The 16,611-nt window shown below is 40.3% G+C and overlaps 3 protein-coding genes across 3 annotated transcripts; 2 read left to right on the top strand and 1 right to left on the bottom strand.

Annotated features, from left to right (window-relative positions):
* Positions 1 to 3,395: 3,395 nt before the first annotated feature.
* LOC308160539 (UBX domain-containing protein 10-like) lies at positions 3,396 to 4,177 on the top strand (the record flags this gene model as incomplete). Its single annotated transcript, XM_080534480.1, is given in 2 exon segments — positions 3,396 to 3,903; positions 3,906 to 4,177. Coding segments are annotated over 2 exon segments (780 nt in total).
* A 689-nt stretch (positions 4,178 to 4,866) lies between these two features.
* LOC308160537 (ATP-dependent RNA helicase DDX19A-like) lies at positions 4,867 to 7,718 on the bottom strand (the record flags this gene model as incomplete). The annotated part of the gene is made up of 9 exons (XM_080534478.1): positions 7,588 to 7,718; positions 7,370 to 7,462; positions 6,924 to 7,026; positions 6,576 to 6,690; positions 6,150 to 6,327; positions 5,672 to 5,909; positions 5,369 to 5,531; positions 5,033 to 5,224; positions 4,867 to 4,928 (listed from the first exon to the last, which is right to left on the bottom strand). Exons 2-9 carry the CDS (start codon positions 7,429 to 7,431, stop codon positions 4,867 to 4,869), a joined length of 1,113 nt encoding a protein of 370 aa, XP_080390604.1. The 5' UTR covers positions 7,432 to 7,462; positions 7,588 to 7,718.
* A 3,971-nt stretch (positions 7,719 to 11,689) lies between these two features.
* On the top strand, positions 11,690 to 12,472 carry LOC308160536 (UBX domain-containing protein 10-like; the record flags this gene model as incomplete). The annotated part of the gene is made up of 1 exon (XM_080534477.1): positions 11,690 to 12,472. The coding sequence occupies one exon, from the start codon at positions 11,690 to 11,692 to the stop codon at positions 12,470 to 12,472; it is 783 nt and encodes a 260-aa protein (XP_080390603.1).
* Between the last annotated feature and the right edge of the window lie 4,139 nt (positions 12,473 to 16,611).

Raw genomic sequence — 16,611 nt, 5'->3', positions numbered from 1 at the left:
TGTGCGTACGCAAGCTTTATAAATGAGGTCCCAGGTCTCATCAGTCATATTTTAAAGAGATAAGACCTTCAGCCCTAATTGATGTCACTTAGACACACACACACACACACACACACACACACACACACACACATAGGACTTTGGACACACAGAGGACTTACACGTATTAGTGTTCTCTTTCACTTTCTTGCCGTAAGATGCTATTTTTTGGCATCGACCTAGTCTATGTTACTAATGAGATGAAAGATTGGCCGTTCAACGTTATCTGTCATCTATATACACAATCTCTCCTCTCATACACAGTGTTTTAGGAGTTATGGTGTCTTACCAATTCGATTGATTAGAGATAGACTTATCATGTAAACGTGTTACTTTGTTTTGTAACGCTTGTTTCTTTCACAGAGCTCCAAGAAGAGTCAGACGGAGGACAGCCCGGCCCCAGAGGAAGAAGAGGAGCCCAAGGCTGGAGGCTGCTTCTGTAAGTCTGCTGACAGGAAGACCCTTCTTCTGTAGGGTTGATACTGCATGAACCAGCTAATCCTCAACATTACTACAAGCATCAATACACTAGGAGACTAAATGTAATCCTTGAAAAACCAAGAATTCTGTGACAAGTTAATGTCTCTCTCTCTGTGTCTCTCTGTCTCTCTCTCTGTCTGTCTCTTTGTCTCTCTCTGTCTCTCTCTCTCTCTCTCTCTCTCTCTCTCTCTCTCTCTCTCTCTCTCTGTCTTTCGCTCTCACGTTATCTCTTTCTCTCTCTCTCTCTCTCTCTCTCTCTCTCTCTCTCTCTCTCTCACGTTTTCTCTCTCTCTCACGTTTTCTCTCTCTCTCTCTCTCTCTCTCTCACATTATCTCTCTCTCTCTCTCTTGTCTCTAGCGGCCGTCTGCAAGGGCCTGTGTAAGCCCTTCAAGAAGGCCTCAAGAAAGACCACACCTGAATCTATCTCTGCATCTATCTAATTAACTAAATGTGTTTCTTGCATTCAACCTATTGTATTCCTTGTCTTTTGTCATTCCACAGTTGGATTTAATCATCCACATTACCAGAGTGATTCATTGACACCGAATAGGAAATTCTCCTACATTTCAGCAAACACAGCATGAACATTCTCAACAGAATCGAAAAACATTTCAGTATGTTTGTTTCTTTGTCTAGATTGAGCACTCAAGATTTGACATATTGATGCATCCAAAAGAGAGGGTTCACACTAACTGTTTACACTTTTCCCCCTCCATAGACAAGAAAATAGAGAAGCTTGACGCTGAGGATCTTGAGCAATTCGAGAAAAATCACAACTGAAGTGGCTCCAAACATTAAACACTCATCATTTCATTATTTATGAGGATTATATGTTTGCTGTGTTGATTTAAAACCCTTTATCATATAGAATGATAAGAATGGAAAGATATGTAAGACGACATTGGGTAACTTAAATGGTCAACCACACTGGAGAATTGTCTTATGTTAAGTAACAATAAGGCAATTGACCATTATCTAGTCGCTAGACTAACAATCCTCAAGTGATTAACCAAAGAATTTCAGGATCACAAAACACTAAATACATTCTTGATAGTTGGATATGTTTAATGATAATCCAATTGTATTGTGTGAATACTGTGAAGATAGAGCTGTTGCTCTATAATTTTGTTTTTGTTTTCGCTGCTAGTGCTTTGCTAATATCATATTTGATGAGAGGTTGTTTCTCACTCACAGTGAAAGTATGTTCAGTCACATTCAATAAGCTTGACACTGACAAGAAGGTTTGAGTCAAAATAGGAAAATCTTTCCAATCAACCATCTTATTCTGTTAACTGACAGAAGACACTTTTACCAAGAATAAAAAATAAGATTGTAAGAAATGTACCTAAATTGTTAGGAATAAGATATATTTGAGAAAAGCTTTATTGACCAAAATACTATATTGTTTTGTTGTACCACAGTGAATATGCAATATTTTGGACCGTGCTTGAACTAAACTAGTCGAAGGGAGTTATTGGCTATGAAACAAATAAATAGTAGCTCCTGAAACTATTCACTTACATTCTGCACTTTTTTGTTTTATAGTTCTTTGCTAATGGTACTTGTTATAATAAAGATTGACTACTATCTCTGCCTTTTGTATAGTTTTCTTTACCCTTTGTTGGTTTCAATAAAAAGAAATAACAGAGACAACAGGTTTAGTTATTATTTACCACAAAAAAAGCGAAAAGAGAATGTAGACCTATTTGATACCAACCTATAGTACAGTACAGTACGGTATGTGGGAAATGCTTACAGAACAGTAATATTCAAGTAAAAAGCTTACAGTGATATTGGTGATGAAATGTCAACTAAACCCTGTAGTACAGTTAAAGGATTAATTAGGCAAAACACACATTCCCACTGTTGATTGAGTCAGATTTGTCTTGAACAATGAAAACATTGTTATTTTCTATTCTAGATTGCAAAAAAGAATAAATGTTTAATATACATATTTTTTCAGCAAAATAGAATTTAGAATAAAATGTTTAATGTCAGACTGATTATGTCATTTGTAATGTTCATTAATATGCATTGTCCCTCTACAAATAAAATAAATAAATAAACAGCTCGAAATGTAATGGATGCTGCAGGCTCCTCCGTGCACCTTGCAGCAGGCGGCGCGCTCTCCCTGTCTCCACCTTTTGGCGCGCGAGCCTGGTTGTCAAGGGAACGCAGCTGCGTTGGTTATGTCACTTCACAGACGCTGAGATACATTCCGCTTGAATATTGAAACTGAAATGGAAAATTGATAATTTGCTGTTTTTCCTCTAAATGCAAGCAAGGTATGCGGGATGTTTCAGTTTGTTAGAGCTCTTATCTTGCAAGATTGGTATTTTTATTGGCAAAAATGTTCAGTTTAGCTGGCTGTTTTAACCACGAATCAACAACAAGTGAGGATCAGAGGGGTAACTACTGTACTAGCTAGCATGGCTCTAGACTAGCCACGGATGTAATAAGATACTCATAATAATGTCATCGTATTACATTCCTTGGCTTTAGCCAACAACTCTGTCAACAGCTGTAAAGTAACGTCAGCATGGACATCTTGGGCATCATTGCTGGCCATTAGTGGCAACTTGACTATATTAGATGCTTTTTGCTTTTCCGAATTTTGCTTTTCTGCTTTTCTGAATCCAGAATCCAGAATTCCAGAATAATTTCTAAACAGTTGGGTCTTTTTGATGAATTATAAGGTTTGATTTGATTTAAAGAAGTAAGTGTGACTCACTGACCAGGTCTGAAATAATGTCACAGGTAAACCCATTTCTATTTCTCTAAATGTTTATACCCCATCTTTAGATTGAGAGGAATAATCTGGACTCTGCCTTGACAACGGCTAAAGACCTACGAGATTAGAGTTCAGTGGAGAAGCATGCATTTGACCAGGCCAAAATCCTCTAAACGGCGTAACCGTAGTAAACCCACCCACGACCTGCATATGGATGCCTCCCAAAATAGACCGGTGACCCCTATGCCTCCCAGGATGATGGGTTATGACAGGTCAGACCGCTGTCTCCGCTCCCACACTCTCCTCAGACAGAACAGCCAGCTGAGTGCAGACCAAGTCACAGATCTCCTGCAGTCTGTTCCTGCAGTACCTTCACTGTCATTGAATAAGTACAAGCCCCTCCCCTCCATTGAGAAGAAGCCATCAAAGGATGACTCCTCGAGAGGCATGGAGGAGAAGACTTCCAAGCTCAGTCTGTCTGACAACCTCATTGTTCAGGCTCGGCATGAACACTGTCTCTCCTCCGTGAGTCTCCAGCCAGCGTTCCGTAGCAATCCTGAGATGGATAATGTGTCTGAGGTCCACTGCACGGTCTGCCCCAAACCTCTAGACCCAGGTGTGACGATCAGAGAGACAGAGAACCCTTCTGTGTTCCCCCTGGCGGTCAGCCAGGTTTGCTTCTTGCCATCCGAGTCCCATGTGGGAGGAGGTTTCAGCAAGACTTCCTACCTACAGACACCTTACTGACGGTGAGAGCCACTGCAGAGGCCAGATTTGGGACACTGTATGAGCATGGTATCATTGAAACTATGGATGTCCCCCGCAGGACCTTCAAAGACCTGAACCTGACTTTGGCCCAATGTGATATCTTGAACAGGTCATTACTGTGCGTCTCTCAAGAGGACAGCTCAATGGATTCTACTTAAACTCAGATGGATGACATAATCAGTCTGACATTAAACATTTTATTCTAAATTCTATTTTGCTGAAAAATATGTATATTAAACATTTATTCTTTTTTGCAATCTAGAAAATAACAATGTTTTCATTGTTCAAGACAAATCTGACTCAATCAACAGTGGGAATGTGTGTTTTGCCTAATTAATCCTTTTAACTGTACTACCACAGTATCTCAGGGTTTAGTTGACATTTGATCACCAATATCACTGTAAGCTTTTTACGTGAATATTACTGTTCTGTAAGCATTTCCCACATACCGTACTGTACTGTACTATAGGTTGGTATCAAATAGGTCTACATTCTCTTTTCGCTTTTTTGTGGTAAATAATAACTAAACCTGTTGTCTCTGTTATTTCTTTTTATTGAAACCAACAAAGGGTAAAGAAAACTATACAAGAGGCAGAGATAGTAGTCAATCTTTATTATAACAAGTACCATTAGCAAACAAAAAAGTGCAGAATGTAAGTGAATAGTTTCAGGAGCTACTATTTATTTGTTTCATAGCCAATAACTCCCTTCGACTAGTTTAGTTCAAGCACGGTCCAAAATATTGCATATTCACTGTGGTACAACAAAACAATATAGTATTTTGGTCAATAAAGCATATAATCCTCATAAATAATGAAATGATGAGTGTTTCATGTTTGGAGCCACTTCAGTTGTGATTTTTCTCGAATTGCTCAAGATCCTCAGCGTCAAGCTTCTCTATTTTCTTGTCTATGGAGGGGGAAAAGTGTAAACAGTTAGTGTGAACCCTGTCTTTTGGATGCATCCATATGTCAAATCTTGAGTGCTCAATCTAGACAAAGAAACAAACATACTGAAATGTTTTTCGATTCTGTTGAGAATCTTCATGCTGTGTTTGCTGTCAACCATATTGACTGCAAGCCCCCTCTTGCCAAAACGTCCCGTGCGACCAATCCGGTGAAGGTATGTCTCATTGTCAGGGTTCCCGTCTTTGTCCACAGGAAGGTCAAAGTTGATCACCATGGACACTTGTTCCACATCAATGCCTGCATTATAAATAAAATAAATGCAAAAATAAAACAAAACATGAAAACTCTTCAAAGTTTAAGTAAGTGAACACAAAACAATAATCTTCCTAACTGAAATGGTTACATTAATATGACTTTCAAATGTTAGCATTTTGTAATTACCTCTGGCGCATACATTAGTAGTCACCAGAACTTTCTCCTTGCCCTGCCTGAAGCGTTCGATGACAGCAGCTCTCTGTTCCACTGTCATCTCCCCACTCAGGAGTGCCACCTGGTGGCCCTCTTTGGACAGTGCTGCTGACAGCCAACCAGCAGTCTTTCGAGTCTGAAGAGGAGGCAAAAGTCTTTGACAGTCAATCAAAAAGTCCACACAGATGAGACTCAACCTAATTGTGCATTATACCTATCAAATAAACATAATAATTTCAAGAGATACTTGTAACTTAGGATAGGATGAGGACTCACACGGCAGAAGATCATAGCCTGTGCAATAGTGATGACTCCGTATATATTACAGAGTGCTGAGAACTTCTCCTCCTCATTGTTGCATAGCATGTAGTACTGCTTGATGGTGTCCAGGGTCTCCTCCTCACGCTTCAGCTTGATGGTGTTGGGGTTTGGCACAACCCTCTCAGCAAACTTCCAAACTGAGTCCTCGAATGTGGCCGAGAACAGCAGCATCTGACATTCTTTTGGCAACATTCTGCATGGATGGAGTAATAGACATACTTGGACACAGGAGGACAAACAAAGCTAGAGATAGCTAACTGTCTGGGTTTGGGTAGCAACAAAGAAAGCTGTAAACACCCTCCTATAGTGTAAAAAGAACAATCCAACTGCAGGTGTCTGTCATCAGAGTGAATGTGATTCATGTAACCTACTAGTTGGGTAAGAGTAATGACAAAGTTTAGTTTTTATTATGTTTATTTCAAGGGGAGCTCACCTTTGGATCCGAATGCTTTGGTCCTGATGGCCCTGTGTGGCGATCATGACATCTGCCTCATCCAAGACAAAGATTTTGATCTTCTTGGGGTCAATGAACTTCAGCTTGAGGCACCAGTCCAGGACTGTGCCAGGTGTTCCGATGATGATCTGCTCCTGAATCTTGGTCCCCCGCTCCACTGCGTAGAGTAGGACACGAAGCCACATAACAGGCAGCTTTCAAGCATTTAAATTCTACAATACAGCATGTTGTGAAAAATGTAATATTTGTGTCATTCTCATGTTTTCTGGGTTAGAGAACACCTGCACTAATTACAATCATTACCCAGATTTTGAAGCAGTTTCTTACAGCAACATTGGAAAGCATATGCCAGAAAAATTATAAATCAACATTTAATGTGAAGGAATAAAACTCTTTGACACTTACATTTATGGCCGCGAATGGCGTATGCTAATTTGACCTCAGGATAGAATTTCCCCATCTGTTCAATGACTTTACCAGTCTGCAAAGCTAGCTCGTATGTTGGGGAAATGCAAAGACACTAAGGGGGGGCAAAAAAATATGTATTTCAGTTTGGCTCACTTAACCAGAAGCTACTGTACCTAATGTTTCTCTTTACCGTATACTCTGCAGCTAATCAACAACAACAACAACAACAACAACAACATCCCCCATCATAAATCCTCTGTATAACAAAGTCTGGACCTGTGGGTGACCTATGCAGAGGTCTAACGGCTAAAGCTAAGCCCCATATGAGTGGAGATGTTCACTTACCTGAGTCCATTTCTTAGCTGGGTCAACATGGCTGAGCATGGCCAGCACGAAGGCAGCGGTTTTACCTGTGCCGGACTGTGATTGCGCAATCAGGTTCTGAGGTCTGGAACCAAAGGGAACATACACGCTGAAGAGAGAATAATTGGGGACTATCGGGTCGGCATGTGACAAAAGTAGATCATTTTACTGAATTTAGTGTGAAAGCAAACAAGCCAGTGATGGTATACGTGAGTAGAACTAATTTGAGATTAATATTAGGCTAAACAAAGGTTTGATTATTCAACTATTGCTCTAGGGCTTATAAACAGTATCAATAAATAAATCAATACCTTTATTGTCCCCAAAGAGACATTTGTACGGATGAATTACTTTGTTGATCAATATCACATTGAGGCTAAACACAAGCTCAATACAAATACAAATTTATAAATAAATGAGGTACTCACGGCTCTGCCAGCATCATGGGCAAGGCATTCTCCTGGATTTTAGAGGGTCTGTTGAAGCCCATGGCATACACTCCCTGAAGCAGCTGAGGTTTCCTATCTCACACACACACCACCACCACCACCAACAACAACAACAACAACGACAACAACAATATTAACAACAACAACAACAACAAACATACAAGTCTAAATTGAATTGATACCATGGGAGGACTTACAGTCTTAACTCTTCAAATGTCTTGACCGAGTAAAGAGGGGAGTTAGGATCTCTCTGAAGAACCTCTACTTGGTTGGTGGTGTTCACCAGATTGCTGCGTATCAGCTTGTTCAACAACGACTGGGCTGATCGATCCTCTGTAAGACAAGATGAAAACCGTGACAAACCTGCTAGATACTAGATACTGTATAAACCCAGAGAATTCACACCTTTATCTTCGTCGTCTGCCTTGTTACCATTTTCCACTTGTCCTACTTTTGCAGTGCCTGGAGGAACTAAAACAACAAAACTGGCACCTAACACATCAATGACAGTGGCATATTAATGCAGTGGAGTAGTTTTTAAACCCATGTTAACTGTTATTAGTTCTTCATAACAAAATCCCTGGTTTTACCATTTGTTTCCTTCCTTGATGCAGCATCACCTCTATCTCTTATCCCCAAGGAGCCAAACTGAACAAAGAAATAAACACGTTTTGTTTGAATTGTATTGACAGATATGTAATCGTTCCCAGAGAGTGGGCAGTTCTTATTCACTGATCAATCTTTTGCAACCACGTGTATGGAGCTATTTTAGTGCCAGCAGAAATTGAATTGTATTTGACAGATTGAATTGAATATGAGCACAAATTGAATTGTATTTCACAGATCTGAATTGTATTTGACAGATTGAATTGAATCTGAGCACAAACTGAATTGTATTCGACAGATTGAATTGTATTCAATTCAGTTTTCATTATTTTCATTCAGTTTTCAAATTCAGTTTCTCTAAATACAATTCAGTTCTCTAAATACAATTCAGTTTTACTCAAAATACAATTCAGTTTTACTCAAAATACAATTCAGTTTTTCTCAAAATACGAGTTCAGTTTTAGAGGCACTCATCCGGGGACTCTGGGCTAGGTAGAATAATAGAGCACCGATTCTAACTCCCATCCCTCCCATCCGACGTCGTTATATGGAGAAAAGTAATGAAATAGGCAATGTGTGTCCTTTCAGTCTGCCTGAGGTGTTGTAGGGGGGTATTTAGTATTACAGGCTAATGGGTTTATTGTGAGTTTACTTTGATTGTTTGTTTATTGCCTTGATCACCGTATTGAGAAGTCATATGGTTATGGGGGGTGATATTGCAAAGTAATTTAAGCACCTGCGCATCTTGCATGGCGGTAGTGGAGAGAGAGGGGAGCGATGTATTTTTGTTGACCGCATTATACGCATGTTCTATAGGCTACGCATTGTTTGTTGTTTTTCTGGTTATGGATTATTTTTGTACGTCGCCAAGTTTGATTGTTCTATTCAATAAATGATCTCGCTACAGGTGTCATATAACCCTAACCCATATCCTGTCATATAAAAGTACCTTATTGAATCTCCAGGTAATGTATTTCTGACATCCATCACTTTTGCTGTCGTTAAGATCAGGGATCTCAAGTCTCACGCATTGGGCGTAAGACACACGCGGCGTGTGAGCGTGTGAACGACTTGAGAGCCCTGAGTTAAGATACTTTATTTTTCTGTTTGGTAGTCTGTCCAATGTGACACTTGCCCTCCTCCACCGGCCCTAGTTTTGGATCTAGCTTGCTGTTCATTATTTTCATGATAAATCGTAGCTAGCTAGCTATAACATCTTCATATACACCATACAGGCTAAATACTGATTAACAGTAATCACCCTAACCCTACTTTGGCAAATGCCCATTGAACAGATTTATTCATTATCCTATCTTAAGAAAACGAATGTAAAGGGCTCTGCACACAGCGTGCGATTTCTGTTGCGCGTCAACGTTCCATTTTGAAGTTTGAATGGAAGTCTATGAGAAAATCATAAAACATCGCATCCCAATGCACACAGCGTGCGATGCAATTTCTGCGATGTTTTATGATTTTCTCATAGACTTCCATTCAAACTTCAAAATGGAACTTTGACGCGCAACAGAAATCGCACGCTGTGTGCAGAGCCCTTAAAGGGCTCTGCACACAGCGTGCGATTCTGTTGGCGTCAACATTCCATTTTGAAGTTTGAATGGAAGTCTATGAGAACATCGTAAAACATCGCATCCCAATGCACACAGCGTGCGATGCAATTTCTGTTGTATGTTCTCATAGACTTCCATTCAAACTTCAAAATGGAATGTTGACGAGCAACAGAATCGCACGCTGTGTGCAGAGCCCTTAACACTCTCATCTGGGGATTTACACGGCAAATCAAATGAAGAACTACACATCCCTGATGACAGGGAGATGACGTATGACTGCTCTGATGAATCAACCCCTATTTCATTAATTTTCTCTATATAACGACGTCGATCATTGATCGGCAACGACACTATATAATAGTTTGCCTAACTGGCCATCGGATTTGGGCTCCTAATATCTAAAAAGCACTAAGGTTTTCTTATTTTATCGGATTAAAGTAGCAAAGACCAGACATTTCCATTGACCGCCAGTCAAACTTCTACACTTCTATCACCCAAAAAGGGGCGTGGACATGACGGGAGAGCAAAGTACCCGGATGCGTTGCTCTTATGAATTCGGATGGGAGGGATTAGAATCGGTGCTCTATTATTCTACCTAGCCCAGAGTCCCCGGATGAGTGCCTCTAAAACTGAACTCGTATTTTGAGAAAAACTGAATTGTATTTTGAGTAAAACTGAATTGTATTTAGAGAACTGAATTGTATTTAGAGAAACTGAATTTGAAAACTGAATGAAAATAATGAAAACTTAATTGAATACAATTCAATCTGTCGAATACAATTCAGTTTGTGCTCAGATTCAATTCAATCTGTCAAATACAATTCAGATCTGTGAAATACAATTCAATTTGTGCTCATATTCAATTCTATCTGTCAAATACAATTCAATTTCTGCTGGCACTAAAATAGCTCCATACACGTGTTACTGAGGTGCCACATCTACTAATGGAACAGTATCTAAAATGCAAATGCAGTTTTGGCATGACATGCGTCAATACAGCTAATAGCCAACAGTAGACATGTATAACAGCAAAGACCTGTTGTTGGACATCGGATCAGTCACATGATCATCAGCCCATGATGGGAACGGTTTGAGTGCAGCAACAGTAGCTTAGCAAGGTGGCTAGCTAACTAGCAAGCTAGCAGATGAAGTGTGATGGTTTTCGCCACCATGCATGTCAATCGACCAGAGAGGAACAAGGCAAGCTAAACGTTACAAAAACAACCTACTAAATTAAACTTACAGATTCAGTCGTAGCCTCCTGCTCATCAACTGCCAACGCCCAAGGGTAAGTAGCCATAATGTATTGTTGGGAGTGTATGTTACTCTTGTCTAACGGGACTAATGTTTCAGAAGTTTTAATTTGGCCGTCGAAAGTGATATGCTCTGTCTCCACCTTTTGGCGCGCGAGCCGGGTTGTCAAGGGAACCCAGCTGCGTTGGTTACGTCACTTCACAGACGCTGAGATACATCCCGCTTGAATATTTAAACTGAAATGGAAAATTGATAATTAGCTGTTTTTCCTCTAAATGCAAGCAAGGTATGCGGGATGTTTCAGTTTGTTAGAGTTCTTATCTTGCAAGATTGGTATTTTTATTGGCAAAAATGTTCAGTTTAGCTGGCTGTTTTAACCACGAACAACAACAAGTGAGGATCGGAGGGGTAACTACTGTACTAGCTAGCATGGCTCTAGACTAGCCAAGGATGTAATAAGATACTCATAATAATGTCATCGTATTACATTCCTTGGCTTTAGCCAACAACTATGTCAACAGCTGTAAAGTAACGTCAGCATGACATCTTGGGCATCATTGCTGGCCATTAGTGGCAACCTGACTATATTAGATGCTTTTTGCTTTTCTGAATTTTGCTTTTCTGCTTTTCTGAATCCAGAATCCAGAATTCCAGAATAATTTCTAAACAGTTGGGTCTTTTTGATGAATTATAAGGTTTGATTTGATTTAAAGAAGTAAGTGTGACTCACTGACCAGGTCTGAAATAATGTCACAGGTAAACCCATTTCTATTTCTCTAAATGTTTATACCCCATCTATAGATTGAGAGGAATAATCTGGACTCTGCCTTGACAACGGCAAAAGACCTACGAGATTGGAGTTCAGTGGAGAAGCATGCATTTGACCAGGCCAAAATCCTCTAAACGGCGTAACCGTAGTAAACCCACCCACGACCTGCATATGGATGCCTCCCAAAATAGACCGGTGACCCCTATGCCTCCCAGGATGATGGGTTATGACAGGTCAGACCGCTGTCTCCGCTCCCACACTCTCCTCAGACAGAACAGCCAGCTGAGTGCAGACCAAGTCACAGATCTCCTGCAGTCTGTTCCTGCAGTACCTTCACTGTCATTGAATAAGTACAAGCCCCTCCCCTCCATTGAGAAGAAGCCATCAAAGGATGACTCCTCGAGAGGCATGGAGGAGAAGACTTCCAAGCTCAGTCTGTCTGACAACCTCATTGTTCAGGCTCGGCGTGAACACTGTCTCTCCTCCGTGAGTCTCCAGCCAGCGTCCCGTAGCAATCCTGAGATGGATAATGTGTCTGAGGTCCACTGCACGGTCTGCCCCAAACCTCTAGACCCAGGTGTGACGATCAGAGAGACAGAGAACCCTTCTGTGTTCCCCCCTGGCGGTCAGCCAGGTTTGCTTCTTGCCATCCGAGTCCCATGTGGGAGGAGGTTTCAGCAAGACTTCCTACCTACAGACACCTTACTGACGGTGAGAGCCACTGCAGAGGCCAGATTTGGGACACTGTATGAGCATGGTATCATTGAAACTATGGATGTCCCCCGCAGGACCTTCAAAGACCTGAACCTGACTTTGGCCCAATGTGATATCTTGAACAGGTCATTACTGTGCGTCTCTCAAGAGGACAGCTCATTGGATTCTACTTAAACTCAGATGGATGACATAATCAGTCTGACATTAAACATTTTATTCAAAATTCTTTATTTGCTGAAAAAATATGTATATTAAACATTTATTCTTTTTTGCAATCTAGAAAATAACAATGTTTTCATTGTTCAAGACAAATCTGACTCAATCAACAGTGGGAATGTGTGTTTTGCCTAATTAATCCTTTTAACTGTACTACCACAGTATCTCAGGGTTTAGTTGACATTTGATCACCAATATCACTGTAAGCTTTTTACTTGAATATTACTGTTCTGTAAGCATTTCCCACATACCGTACTGTACTGTACTATAGGTTGGTATCAAATAGGTCTACATTCTCTTTTCACTTTTTTTTGTGGTAAATAATAACTAAACCTGTTGTCTCTGTTATTTCTTTTTATTGAAACTAACAAAGGGTAAAGAAAACTATACAAGAGGCAGAGATAGTAGTCAATCTTTATTATAACAAGTACCATTAGCAAAGAACTATAAAACAAAAAAGTGCAGAATGTAAGTGAATAGTTTCAGGAGCTACTATTTATTTGTTTCATAGCCAATAACTCCCTTCGACTAGTTTAGTTCAAGCACGGTCCAAAATATTGCATATTCACTGTGGTACAACAAAACAATATAGTATTTTGGTCAATAAAGCTTTTCTCAAATATATCTTATTCCTAACAATTTAGGTACATTTCTTACAATCTTATTTTTACTTGGTAAAAGTGTCTTCTGTCAGTTAACAGAATAAGATGGTTGATTGGAAAGATTTTCCTATTTTGACTCAAACCTTCTTGTCAGTGTCAAGCTTTCACTGTGAGTGAGAAACAACCTCTCATCAAATATGATATTAGCAAAGCACTAGCAGCGAAAACAAAAACAAAATTATAGAGCAACAGCTCTATCTTCACAGTATTCACACAATACAATTGGATTATCATTAAACATATCCAACTATCAAGAATGTATTTAGTGTTTTGTGATCCTGAAATTCTTTGGTTAATCACTTGAGGATTGTTAGTCTAGCGACTATGGTCAATTGCCTTATTGTTACTTAACATAAGACAATTCTCCAGTGTGGTTGACCATTTAAGTTACCCAATGTCGTCTTACATATCTTTCCATTCTTAGCATTCTATATGATAAAGGGTTTTAAATCAACACTGCAAACATATAATCCTCATAAATAATGAAATGATGAGTGTTTAATGTTTGGAGCCACTTCAGTTGTGATTTTTCTCGAATTGCTCAAGATCCTCAGCGTCAAGCTTCTCTATTTTCTTGTCTATGGAGGGGGAAAAGTGTAAACAGTTAGTGTGAACCCTCTCTTTTGGATGCATCAATATGTCAAATCTTGAGTGCTCAATCTAGACAAAGAAACAAACATACTGAAATGTTTTTCGATTCTGTTGAGAATGTTCATGCTGTGTTTGCTGAAATGTAGGAGAATTTCCTATTCGGTGTCAATGAATCACTCTGGTAATGTGGATGATTAAATCCAACTGTGGAATGACAAAAGACAAGGAATACAATAGGTTGAATGCAAGAAACACATTTAGTTAATTAGATAGATGCAGAGATAGATTCAGGTGTGGTCTTTCTTGAGGCCTTCTTGAAGGGCTTACACAGGCCCTTGCAGACGGCCGCTAGAGACAAGAGAGAGAGAGAGAGAGAGAGATAATGTGTGAGAGAGAGAGAGAGAGAGAAAACATGAGAGAGAGAGAGAGAGAGAGAAAGAGATAACGTGAGAGCGAAAGACAGAGAGAGAGACAGAGAGAGACAAAGAGACAGAGAGAGAGAGACAGAGAGAGACAGAGAGAGAGAGACAGAGAGAGACAGAGAGAGAGACAGAGAGAGACAAAGAGACAGACAGAGAGAGAGACAGAGAGACACGGAGAGAGAGACATTAACTTGTCACAGAATTCTTGGTTTTTCAAGGATTACATTTAGTCTCCTAGTGCAGGGGTCTTCAACCTTTTTCAACCCAAGGACCCCTTGGACGAGAGACAAACAGAACAGGGACCCCCACATGTAATATATCTTTTTAAATGTCTCACATTTTAAAGCCTATAATAACTTTTATATTTACTTCATTCACCTTTTCTTTCACAGTATTAACCTATTTATATACTGGGTTATTAGCCTATATTTGTTTATGATTGATAAAACGTTCATGCATTATTATGATTGGTTATTATTATTATTATTGTTGTTGTTGTTGTTGTTGTTGTTGTTGATGAGGCTTATATTTTCTATTATTATTATTATTTTTCAACAATGAAACTTTTAGCTTCAGGAAGCCAGGTATGCCTACCTCAGTGAGATGACTGGCCCTGGTTGGTGGTACACAGCTTGTCTATTCTGGGGGAGATGGAGGTTGTCAGGCAGAGCATCATGTCATCCTCAGACTGCTGTCTGGAACGGTATTTGCTCTTCAGGTAGGTGAGGGAGGAGAATCCACTTTCACAAAGATAAGTTGTTGCAAAAGGCAAGAGGCTCATCGAGAACTGGGTGAGAGGCTGTGACTCGTACACATTCTTGTACTGTCTGTGGTTAGGTCGATCAGCTGATCTTCCTCAGCGGCTGTCAGGTTTAGGCGTCGGATGCATTGTCTTTGCATGGAAACCGTATCCATGTCTTGTGCTTTCTTCAAGACTTAGTCTCAGAAAAGTCTCAAATTGACTTTCGAGTGCCTCCAAGTGATCAACAATTGCGCATTTCACGTCAGGCGAGGGCACCGCGGAATCCGCGGAAATGCATTGAAATGCGCAGCCAGCTCCGCGCGGTAGCAGAATCTCGTGGATAGCTGTGCGTAATTCAAAGACGCGCGCCAATACTGATCCACGGGAAAGCCATCTGACCTCGGAATGGTAAAGGAGCGGCGCATAGAGAAGCAAAGAGGCGGGTTTGTTATTATCAAACTAACTAAATTAGTAACGTTATGCTAGTTATTAATTAACGTTAATTTCGCAATGAAGACCGAACTGCAGCGTTTTAGCCAACACCTAGCTTGCTAGACAGTTTTTTTTTGTTTGTTTTTTCAGCTGACGTTATGTGAGACTCTAGAATCATGGGCATCATTTATTTTGTAAATAGTTTTGGTCAAAAGTAGCTTATTATTGCCTATTAATGCTTGTACTTTACTCAATATCATTTTTGTTATATTTTTTAATTCTCACTGATTATTTTGCTGAAAAATGTCAATTATTATGACAAAAAATTGGCGGACCCCATGCAGTACCTCTGCGGACCCCCGGTTGAAGACCACTGTCCTAGTATATTGATGCTTGTAGTAATGTTGAGGATTAGCTGGTTCATGCAGTATCAACCATACAGCAGAAGGGTCTTCCTGTCAGCAGACTTACAGAAGCAGCCTCCAGCCTTGGGCTCCTCTTCTTCCTCTGGGGCCGGGCTGTCCTCCGTCTGACTCTTCTTGGAGCTCTGTGAAAGAAACAAGCGTTACAAAACAAAGTAACACGTTTACATGATAAGCCTATCTTTAATCAATGGAATTGGTAAGACACCATGGGCCCTATTATGCACTTCATAAGTCTTAAGCAATAAGACGAGGCGGTAGATCTAAACTTAAGACGTGGAGGCGTGGTCAAGGCCACTTTGCTATTATGCGTGCGGTAGTGGGCGCCTAAGACCCGGCGCTAAGCCCAGAAATTAGTCATGGGTGTGTTTTGGGCGTCTTCTCAATCAACCCAATCAGCGTGCCAGGTGCCATTCCCTTTAAGAACCGGCTGCGTTATGTCATAAGCGCTATGCTATTATGCAGTTCATAGGCGCTAGACTTCATGCACGTTTTGAAACACGAGCGCGCCTCCGCGGTTTGCACATGCGCGCTGACCCACTTCTTAAGAAGAAGTCTAAGAACTTTTCAAACCACTTCTTAGCGCTAGGCGCAAAGTCAGATCGCATAATAGCAGGGGCGCCTAGCGCACTTCATTAACATATGAACACTCCCACAATGAGTAATATATGCACGGGAGTCTTTAAGAAGTTAAGAAGTGCATAATAGGGCCCCAAAACTCCTAAAACACTGTGTATGAGAGGAGAGATTGTGTATATAGATGACAGATAACATTGAACGGCCAATCTTTCATCTCATTAGTAACATAGACTAGGTCGATGCCAAA

The sequence above is a fragment of the Nansenia antarctica genome, assembly GCF_963989245.1.
Source record: "Nansenia antarctica genome assembly, chromosome: 6".
NCBI classification, from domain to species: Eukaryota; Metazoa; Chordata; class Actinopteri; order Argentiniformes; family Microstomatidae; genus Nansenia; species Nansenia antarctica.
Note: the sequence above shows the minus strand (reverse complement) of the source record. Positions and strands in the feature narration are given on the sequence as shown.